The sequence below is a fragment of the Brachypodium distachyon genome, chromosome 3 (assembly GCF_000005505.3).
Source record: "Brachypodium distachyon strain Bd21 chromosome 3, Brachypodium_distachyon_v3.0, whole genome shotgun sequence".
NCBI classification, from domain to species: Eukaryota; Viridiplantae; Streptophyta; class Magnoliopsida; order Poales; family Poaceae; genus Brachypodium; species Brachypodium distachyon.
In genome coordinates this window covers 51,221,234-51,231,790 of record NC_016133.3, presented here as the reverse complement: position 1 = coordinate 51,231,790, position 10,557 = coordinate 51,221,234, and the positions used below count along the sequence as shown (strand labels likewise).

Sequence of the window (10,557 nt, the reverse complement as noted above, 5' to 3'; positions counted from 1 at the left end):
GAGAGCGCAGGCCTGGCTGCCATATGGGGACCACCCGGGTGACAGGGTGAGCATTGTCTTGACTAGATCGCACGGCGGGGGCGGCCCAGCGTGAATCGGACGGTACGGAACCTGCGCGCCCTGTTCTTCAAATAAGTGCATAAGCACTTTTGAGCAACTGGATAAATATAAAAATGACGCTCAGTTGCCTGTGAAAACACCTTGGGCAGACTACATTAGGCAGACCGAGATTGGTCAGTCCGTCTTCCTTTTTGTTTTTGTTTTTGACTGTAGTCGGTCTTCCTTTTCACTTTTGATGCGTGGAATTCTTGCTACGAAATCCACTGGCAAATTGTTTTTCTACCTCTTGCATAACGCATAGAGGATTGAGTTTATTTGTGGGAGTTTTTTTAATGGTGACGAGCCAGGAAATTTCTGATGAGGAATTTCCATCACAATTATAGTGACTTTTCGTTGATTTCGATCACACATCTCCTCTGTGTCAGAGCCAAAATGTCTTGGCATGTGTCTTGGCATGTGAGTCTCGCGTCAGAATTTTGGACTGCCCATGGTGCCAGGTCAACATCAAACCGTATGCGTCTTACACACGTCACGGGAACCGCGCGCGCGCACTGCGTCGCGAGTCTATATTAACCAGCGGCGGCAGGAGCCGGGCGGCAACAAAACTCTGTGCCCCCACTCTTTATCTCTCGGGCGTTCCATGCCAGTGTGTCTCTGGTCCGGTTCTATTTAATCCTCAAGACCCGGTTTCCTCAGGTGTTCACCTGAACCTTAGAAGCAGAGGGGAAGCCCAGTCGCGATGGCAGGAGGGAAGGTGTGCTCGTTTGAAGAAGTGCGGAAGCACAGCGACCGGAAGGATTGCTGGCTCGTCATCTCTGGCAAGGTTAAATATCATGGCATCTCTCCTTGCTTAATTTGAAATGATAGTATACTTGCGTAGAGAAGTCACCGAAAGATACTACTGTATGAAGATGCATGATCCATATGGTTCGGGCCATTTGGACAAATTCTCGTCAAAAACTTACCGCTGCTGCTTCAGGTGTACGACGTCACGGCGTTCATGGACGAGCACCCCGGCGGGGACGAGGTCCTGCTGGCTTGCACCGGTGAGCCCTCTTGGCCCTTCTCCGGGGGGCAATTTCTTCTAGTCTGACGTGTTACTGCCGCTGCTTTGCATCTTGGATATAGGCAAGGACGCGACGGCCGACTTCGAAGACATCGGCCACAGCGATTCTGCCAAGGAGTTGATGTCGCAGTACTGCATCGGGGAAGTCGACGCCGCCACTGTCCCCGGCAAGCTTGTCCACGCCGTCCCCACGAAGGTCGCCGCTCCCGCACCAAGCACGAAACCGGGCGTCTGGCTCACGGTGTTGCAGCTCGCCGTGCCCGTCCTGCTGGTGGTCATGGCCTTCGCGCTCCAGAACTGGGCCAAAACCAAAACAGAGTAGACGGTAGAACAAAAAAAACAGATTCCGTCGTGGATTCCGTCGTGCTGCAGGGCCTGCAGCCTCTTGGAAGTGTCTGGGCGTCCAAGTAGCTGTCACTTGTCAAGGTGACAAGTGTTTCATCCCAACCACTGCAATTGTTGATTTGTAGTTTTATATACGGAAGAGAGTGTGTGCTGTACTGGTGATTAATTGTTGGTCAATAAGATGGAGTATGATATGTTTCTCAGCGTTATCTAGGAAGGATTAAAAAAAAATTCGCGCAAAAAAAAGGATTAAAATTTGTATCATGGAGCTACGGAACACCTCAGTTACAATTTTTTAAGAAACTACTCCAGTTACCACTTTAATGAATTTCGAGCGGCTAATCCCTTCTATAATCTCGGCGTGGCGGTTCGTCAATTCCGCCCGCCCCTTGCCGATTCAGCATGGGCTGTCGATAAAGAAACAGGGGAATTTCCTATTGAAAAACCTCAGATGTCCCATCTTGCTTAAGAAACAAAGCACTTAATTCAACGAAAAGAAACAAAGCACATCAGAGCTCACAAAGCTGCTTCCCAATGACAATTTCATATTAGCGCAATCCGCAGATGCTAAAAAGTGAAGAATTTTGCTCAGCAAAATACAACCTCAGCGTGCAACTGAGCCAAGTAATGCAGATGGAAACTGAAGTGTATTCTGGAAGAATGTATACCGTATATGAATTATTCCTATTTTTATTTGACAAGATGACAATGTACCAACAATCTTTCACTGGGAAGGTTGGAAAGAAAAGAATGTAGGAAGAAGAAAAGAATATTCTTTTACATGTGCACCACCCACCTAATCTATAAAACAACATTGTAAATGAGGAGTATACTTAGGGACTTAAATAATCTGGAGGTTACAACTCGATTATCCTTTCTGGAATTCGTGTAGTCAAGGGCAGCCCCAAACCGTAAATATATGTACAGCCTCACTCGGGCATGTAGACTTTTCATTGCATCCCTCGGGATTTACAGAGTTATAGCGGTTGAAGCTATGTATGTTAAATTAATTAAATCTAAGAGTCCAATGTATACTCCTAGGGGCCAACTTCCAGCTGAAGAACAAGCTCTTGTTTCCCTGTAATAAAAGAGGTCAATTCTTTCGGTGCAACAACCGACTTAAGCCATTCTTGTAGCTCCTCGCCTTCAACCTTTTCGTTCTCTGGAGGGAGCATGAATATCAGCAATTAGACATACCACACATCGGACAATTTCCATGTCTACCTTTGTAAAACAATCGCTCATGAAGAAAAAGCACCATAATAACAACATTGGCAACCTGATAATTTGTCAAATTACCTTCTAAATAAGCCCCAAGGCCTTCCAAAACTGCTGGATTAGCACGAACAACTGAAAGAGCAACTTCAAGTGCTGATTGTAGAAGTGCTTTTACTTCTCCTTGGACAAGATCGACCAGACGGCCCTGTCATTAGTTTTTAAGCTGAGATTAGTAGGCAGTTTTATTGTTTGATCTGCAAGTTTATGGAATTTTGAGACAGACCTGATCCCTTCCAAATGGAGAGCCTCCGGAGTCATCTAGTCCACCATTCGACAGTGTAGCTAGTGATATTGGACCGATACGCTGATTAAGACCATACTCTGCTACGGCTTTGTAAGCCATGTCAGTTGCACGCCTTATGTCATCAAGTGCCCCAGTAGAAACACGTCCTGCTAGAACTATTTCCTCTGCCGCCCGTCCACCCAGAAGTGTTACTAGACGTCCGCGCAGTTCATCAACAAAGAGCAGATATCTATCTTCTGTTGTGGGAGGAGTGTATGTAAAGCCTAATGCACCTCCTGATCTTGGCAGTATACTCAATTTCTGGCAAAACATACGGCAACAGAAATTAAGACCAGTTTAGAAATATTCTTAGACTGTTCTATACTCAATAGTTGCTCTAGTTCGAACCTCCACACGTGGCTGCCCTGGCAACAGGTTTGCAACAGCGGTCCCCACAACTGCATGACCAACTTCATGCCGTGCAACAACGGCCTTCTCATTGCCCTTCAGCTTTACATGTTTTTTCTCTATGCCCTAAGCAAATGATCTTCGTAATTAGCTTGAAGGAGACAAGGAAAATAGCATGGAGAACTATAATGACTAACAACTGGAGCATGTATCTTTCAAAGCAATATTAAAACAGTGCAAGGATCAACAATAAGGTCATGCCCTGAGAACAGGACTCATAGACCACTCAAAGAAAACAAGACGTGGGTGGCAGTAACGAGCTCACAACTAAGACAGGCTAAATGCAGACAAAAGAAAAATTATTTAACCTACTAACAAAATAGAGGGAGGAGTGAAGGTGTGTATTTACTTGTGTTTTATCTAGAAAAAATAAAAATAAAACAGGCTAAATGCAGACAACAGAATGCTAGTTATCGGAAAGTTAGAATTTTGTTTAATGCTAATAGTAGAGGAGGTGCTGGGAGTATAATAAATAGGAATCTACATCCATGGAAACTTGAAGTCAAGTAGTGGAATTGTACATCCACTCCCCCGACCAAACTAGTGACTAGTGATCTGTGAGTACCAGAAAACAACATTTTTCACCAAAAAAAAAAGGTTTGTCATGATTTTTCAAACAAAAAAGACTTTGTCATGATCATGGATGAGGATAGCTACAAATTCACCGTATAGGAGTTAAGCCTTTAACACGCAAAATGCAGGTAGCTTGAATACACATACTATAAAGGGGGGGGGGGGGGGGTGCACGTGTAAAAAGCAGTTCAAAATGATTTTCAATATCTGTTATGTGTGTTACCAACCCAAAGAAACAGTGAAGGACAGTTTTATAGATGGTGCTGTATAGATATCCATATAACATATGTTGGGCAATCGGACTTGTCTTGTAAATGTCTGTGCATTGCATAGTTAAGACTTAAGAATACTAAGATACTCCCTCCGTTCCTAAATACTTGTTGCTGTTTTGCACTAAAACAGCGACAACTATTTAGGAACGGAGGGAGTAGAAAATAAAGAAACAATTAGAAGCTGAAGAGCATATAAATAGTTGAGACTGGATGTTTGTGCATACGTATCTGCTTTAAATAAGGAAAAAAAATGAGATAACAAGACAACATACAGCTATAGAGCGCTCGACCGCACTGATGAAGTCAATCTTTTCCACTATTTCTTTATTTGATCTCCCAGCCAGCAAGGCAGCTTCATTCACTAAATTTGCAAGGTCTGCCCTGTAGAGGATAGAAAAAAGTCAAATGGAAAGTGCTACATGGTTGAGAGAAATGAACTGGAAAAGCAATTGTTACCCTGTAAAACCAGTTGTCATTGCAGCAATGCCGCTGAGATCTACATCTTTACCAAGCGGAAGCTCTTTTCTGTTCACATGAACTTTCAGAATAGATTCTCTTCCGAACTTATCCGGAGCTTCAACCTGTCACAATGATATCTGTCACCTATGCCAACTGAGATGCCAGCATTACTTTTGTGTTGAGAAGGGAAGCTAACCATAACTACACGGTCAAATCTCCCTGGGCGCCGAAGGGCAGGATCCAAAACATCTGCTCTGTTTGTTGCTCCAAGCACAATGACAGCTGAGTTGGTATCAAACCCATCCATTTCCTAGAAAAAAGAGAGGAAATAAACAATAACTGAACCAAGAAGCGTATAAGGTGCTTCAGTTGGACTCCAATTCTGGGTGCCACCAAAGTATAGTGAAGACTCAAGAGTAAGAACTATTGTCACTCTCATACCGTGAGCAATTGATTTAATGTCTGCTCACGCTCGTCGTTACTGACGATGCGGTACCGGCCATCACGACTTTTTGCCACAGCATCAATCTACAAATAGCAACCAAATGCGAAGGGTTATCATGAATTTAAGTAGATAAAACTAAGTTATATCTAAAAATGCTAGATTACCTCATCAATAAAAATAATTGATGGTGATTCCTTTTTGGCTCTAGCAAATAGTTCACGTACTCGAGCTGCTCCCATGCCTACATATAGCTCCACAAATTCACTTGCAGAACAACTTATAAATGGGACTTCAGCTTCCCCTGCAACAGCTTTTGCAAGAAGCGTCTTTCCGGTTCCCGGAAGGCCCACCTGTACAAATAATTGCATTATATAAAAAAACGTAATAACCAAGCAACATCACTACTACAACAAATGATTGAAGAACTAACCAACAAGACACCTCGAGGAGGACGCGCACCAAGACGAACATATCTTTCTGGGTTCCTTAGGAACTCCTGAATATAATGAAAAGATAGAACCAGCTTATTTCCCTCAGATCGGTTGATAGACCAGAACATCACTGCATATACCACAATGTCAGATTCCCAGTAACAAGTCATCATAAAACCCATACCACAATTTCTTCCAACTCTTCTTTGGCTTCATCCACTCCAGCCACGTCAGCAAATGTAACTATATCGGCACTTTCTGAAACTTTGGCCCCACCAGAGTTTGAATTCTTCCGATTCCTCAGCTGTCCAGTTGATTGCTGATTGTACACAACAAAATAATGTCTATAAACGAAACCTAACTTAGTAGTTAGTACACCAGTTGACTGTAGTAAAACATGCATGCATCAGTACCTGAGAAAAGCTTATTGGCAGTCGCTGCAGAACTACAGCGATTAATACAACATAAATAAGAGCCACCTGCACAGTATAAGGGTGTAGTTAGGGCCAGAAGTACAAGTCGAATAGAGACCTATGCACGTGGACATGAACACTGAACAATGCAAACATACATATGCATATAACTGAAGTTACCAATTGGATCTATCAACTCTAAGCTATGCGTCAATATAGAAAGAAAACACACACTGGTGCCTACTTCTATTCTGCAGAATTCCTATTGTGGATCCAGTTAAGGGTTACATACTTACATATTCTCATATAGGTACAAGAAACACATGCATTTCTTGACCTGTAAGTTGCAATACAAGAATGGGCTTCAATTCTATCGCTTTTTCATATGAACAAATCCATCACAAGTTTCATCCTGCCTTTTCATTCACAAGTACTATTAAACTCATCCATTGTAATTCTATAAAATCTTGAGTGTACGCTTACAAGGAAGCTAGATTCCATTTCCGTTGCAGTGACCTTACAAGTATCATATGACAGAAGATTGCTGAACACAATAACATATCTTTGGCATGTAAGTGTGAATCTAGGCCTTAATATTGTTAATCTGTATTTGTCTAGTTGATATCATGGTGGAACTCAGTTTACTGCATTAGACTGGTGGAAGGAAAGAAGTAATGAAGTTATAGATGCTAACACAAAACAAAAAGATAATTCACTGTTTTCTACATTGCTCTTGGAAATATTCAAATCCTTTCTTTTGCATAGAAAATCAAGGATATATGAGCTGCACCGTTATTCAACTTTCTTTTCTTATAAATCATTGGTTTAGGTATAATTAAAAGCACAAAAGCATGTTAGATAATTGGATTGCTAAAGCATCTACAATGAACCTAGGATAGATTAAATATGTGGATTGAGATCTACGTGCTAACAAAATTGAGCAATGAGTACTTTTGTTTGCTTACTACAAAAGGCAGAGTCACCGGTCTAAAAAAAATTGACCTTTTATTCTCCATTGCCATCACGTCATATATATAACTGGTTTATCATATATAATCTAAATTGCTGAAACAAAACAGACTAACCTGAAATTACTTGTCAGAAATAATAATGCAAATCCATCTATCCATTTAAAACTCAACAACATTTCCAGTTCTACAATACCCAATCATAGTACATACTAAACCATACTTCCCTATTTACCTATTGAAATGTGATTGTTTATATTACTATAACAGTTGCCAAGCCAAAATGAACCTTAAGTGCCTTACCAAGGCCGAATTGAGCATGCCGCCAGACCTCCTATCCGGCGAACCAAACTCAACACTATTCTCCACCATCTTCTCATATGGTGTCTTTATGTCCACTGGTCGCGTTGTCGTGAAGACAATTCTCCTTGAAACGACAGCATTATCAGCGACGGCATCTGTCACCCGCTGTGTTTGTGGCTGCTCCACCACACTGGCCTCAACCTCCGGACGGAGCCGGAACATAACATGCACCCCATCGACCTCGACCTTTTTCACCTGGTCCTTGTCTATGCTCGCCAGGAAATCGCTGTATGGGACGCTGATATACGTCGTCTGCGGCCGGGGCTCCGAGCCAGGCAACGTGATCTCCGGCCGCAGCATGCGAAGAGCAAATATGGCGAACCCGAGCTGGAGCAGAAGGAATCCCATCTCCCGCCCCTGCACTATGGGCTCCCAAAACCACCGCCCAACACCACCACCACCCTTCAGCACCCGCCGACGCCACTTATTTTCCCCCCTCTTCGACGAAGAGGGCGGTGACGGCGGCGTCGCGGCCGCGCTCGTGGTACTCGCGCTGGTGCTATCACCTCCAGTCTCCGCCGCCGCGTCTCGGTCGCCATCTCCTGTGGAGGAGGCTTCTCCTGGCCCGGAGGCGCCGTCGCCATCGCGCTCGACATTGGCGCGCGCCGCCGGCGGGTAATGGATGCGACGATGGATGAGGGCGAGTCCCAGGCCCCGGGGCGGCACGGCGGATAAGCGGATAGACGCGGCGCCCCCTCTAGAAGCAGCTCGCCTGCGGAGGGGGCGGAGGAGTGACCGCGAGGGGGACGCGATGGGAAGCGAGACGAGGGTTTCGGCGGCGGCGGAGGCCATAGGAGAGGGAGAGGAGGCGAGCCCCGAACCCTAGATTCACGACGGGGAAGATAGGGGAGCAGCAAAGCGAGCTCGAGGAGGAGGAACCGGTATGAATGAAGGGCGGGCGGAGATGAGGAACAGAGCAAAGGCAGAAGAGGCCGAGACGAGACGGGGAAGGAGGAAAGGGAAGAAGGGGTGGCCGTTAGCTCCGTATCTCGCCGTCACGGCGGGTTGTTAAGGCCACTTCGTGGAGCGACGTACCTTAACCAACAATTGCACGTACCCTTTCTGTGACACGTAGGTCCCATTATTTCGATTCGTACTGTAGGACCCGATGACATTGGAAGGCTGTGACGTTTTTGGATTTCACTGGCTTATCCGTTGCGTGGAGATATGGCACCAAACGGCGGCGAAGGGGGGTAACGGGATTGGTGGGAGCGAGTTCTCCGTTGTCAGTGGGAGCAGGATATGTTTGTCAGAAGATGGGTCACTCTAGATATTTGGCTGGCCCGTCGGACGGTGCAGCGCATCGAGTTGCTCAGGTCCACAGAAATGATGAACGACCATGGAATTTGTGAGCATATCTTCCACAATTGAGAGAAACAATGGATTTAGGTAGGAGTAATTTTGTGTGGACGTTGTAAACAGGTACAGGTACTAACCAGCTACGAGTAATTCACAATCTACTTCCAGTGGTTGATTCAGCCATTCAGGCTTATCTGATGGCAATATGTGTTAAATTCAGCTAGCCAACCTCGACCATGTATTCTCTCTGTTTCATAATTCTTGTCTCAAATTTGTTCAAAATTAGATGTATCTATTTCTAAAAAACGTCTAGATATATGTAATATTTCGAAAAGAATTATGTACTACAAAGTAGTCAATTGCAAGATTGAAGATTAAAAACAGAACAAGAATCTTAAATGTGATATTCATGATGCGAACCTGGTAATGTGCCGAGACTAAAAAATGAAAGTGTCAGCAGCTGTTAGCCATATAGGGCTTATCCTATCGCAGTTGAAGTGTGACAGTTTCTTTGCTGGTGATTGCAACTGTATCTTGAAAGATATACAGTACTCCGTATATAACATCATTTGTCGTTTGTCCATGCATGCACCATGACAAGCGTGCTTTCCGATCGATATAAACGATCCGATTTTAGTCAATAAGAAACATCGGATAAGGATGCTTATTTCACGTTTGGATGGCATGACATGTATTTCAACTCTTTTCTGTCTCAACATAATAAAGAGGAGAGCCAATCCGACGAGTTGCTTATTACTAAAAATCCTCGTGTGAAAGTGTGATAGGTCTTCCTACATTGGTTTGGTCAAGAAGCAAATGGAAGGCAGGGGGAATGAGCCAGGCAACTTGCATACAGTAATATAGCCTTTCTAAGGCTTCATAGTATCTCCGAGCTTGACTTATTACTAAGTCGATGTGTTATTACTTATCATGACCCTTTTTTCAACTTTTAAGACAGATTTTTTCGAGAAGCTGCTCTCCCTCAACTTACTTGGCGGAATTCTAGTAAAAAACTAAGAAGACTTCTCCAGAAAACCGAGAGAGAGTAGCTTTTCAGAGAAGCCCGTCATAGAATCTAAAAAGAATGAGCCCGTCGAATGTTTGCTTACCTTTTGGTACAATATGCCACGATAATATAAAAATCGCGTGCATCAACTAATACAGAGACAACGAGTGCCCTTCCTTTTGAAAAGAATAATATTTAAAGTGTTTCACATAGTTTGGTTCAACAAACTAATACATGTAACGCAAATAAAAAAAACTCTTCATAATGTGTTTTAGGCACTCGCACATACACTCTAAGGCTTGATTTGGATGTAGATATTCAAGATCTCAAAATTCAATTGGCTCAAATACCATATTAGGTTCTGTCGTACCAGTCGCCCACGAGGTTCCACTGATACGGGACGCGTGGGTCGCTAGTGACGAGGCCCCGTCAGGAAGGCCTCCCGGGAAGCGATAAGTCCAGGAAGCCTGCCTCAAGGAGACGGCCCTTGTTGAAGGTGAAGCTAAGGGCCCGCATATAAGAAGCCCCGGGAACCCCGGTCTCGGGAAGCTAAAGAAACGCCTCCCGGCAGCTAGCCGGGTGCGCTAGCCGAGAAGGGGCACCCCAGCAACCCATACACGGGCATGCAGGCGGGGCCCGCGGAACAGTTAAAACAAGACAAGACGGCGGGCGCGGTGCATTTAATGCACCGACAGGAGTCCTATCAGCAGGCCTAGGCTTGCTTAGCAAGGCTAGGGTGACTACCCTACGAACCAATTTTTCTATCGTGTACAGTGGACCGGGCGCTGCATGGCGTCCAGCATAGATGAGCAGAAATGTATTTCATGTGGGTGTGACACGCGTCTAGGAAACGTGTCACACTGCATGCACCGGCACCTGTGGTATCCC

General features: G+C 44.6%; 2 protein-coding genes across 2 annotated transcripts; one reads left to right on the top strand and one right to left on the bottom strand.

The window, feature by feature from the left end:
* The first annotated feature begins 650 nt into the window (after positions 1-650).
* Positions 651-1,680, top strand: LOC100837880 (cytochrome b5). The gene is made up of 3 exons (XM_003569942.4): positions 651-883; positions 1,040-1,106; positions 1,189-1,680. Exons 1-3 carry the CDS (start codon positions 800-802, stop codon positions 1,446-1,448), a joined length of 411 nt encoding a protein of 136 aa, XP_003569990.1. The 5' UTR covers positions 651-799; the 3' UTR covers positions 1,449-1,680.
* A 456-nt stretch (positions 1,681-2,136) lies between these two features.
* On the bottom strand, positions 2,137-8,318 carry LOC100837571 (ATP-dependent zinc metalloprotease FTSH 7, chloroplastic). The gene is made up of 13 exons (XM_003569941.4): positions 7,305-8,318; positions 6,034-6,099; positions 5,805-5,939; positions 5,620-5,685; positions 5,354-5,539; positions 5,186-5,272; positions 4,941-5,054; positions 4,742-4,866; positions 4,558-4,666; positions 3,381-3,506; positions 2,973-3,293; positions 2,771-2,894; positions 2,137-2,633 (listed from the first exon to the last, which is right to left on the bottom strand). Exons 1-13 carry the CDS (start codon positions 8,154-8,156, stop codon positions 2,509-2,511), a joined length of 2,436 nt encoding a protein of 811 aa, XP_003569989.1. The 5' UTR covers positions 8,157-8,318; the 3' UTR covers positions 2,137-2,508.
* Between the last annotated feature and the right edge of the window lie 2,239 nt (positions 8,319-10,557).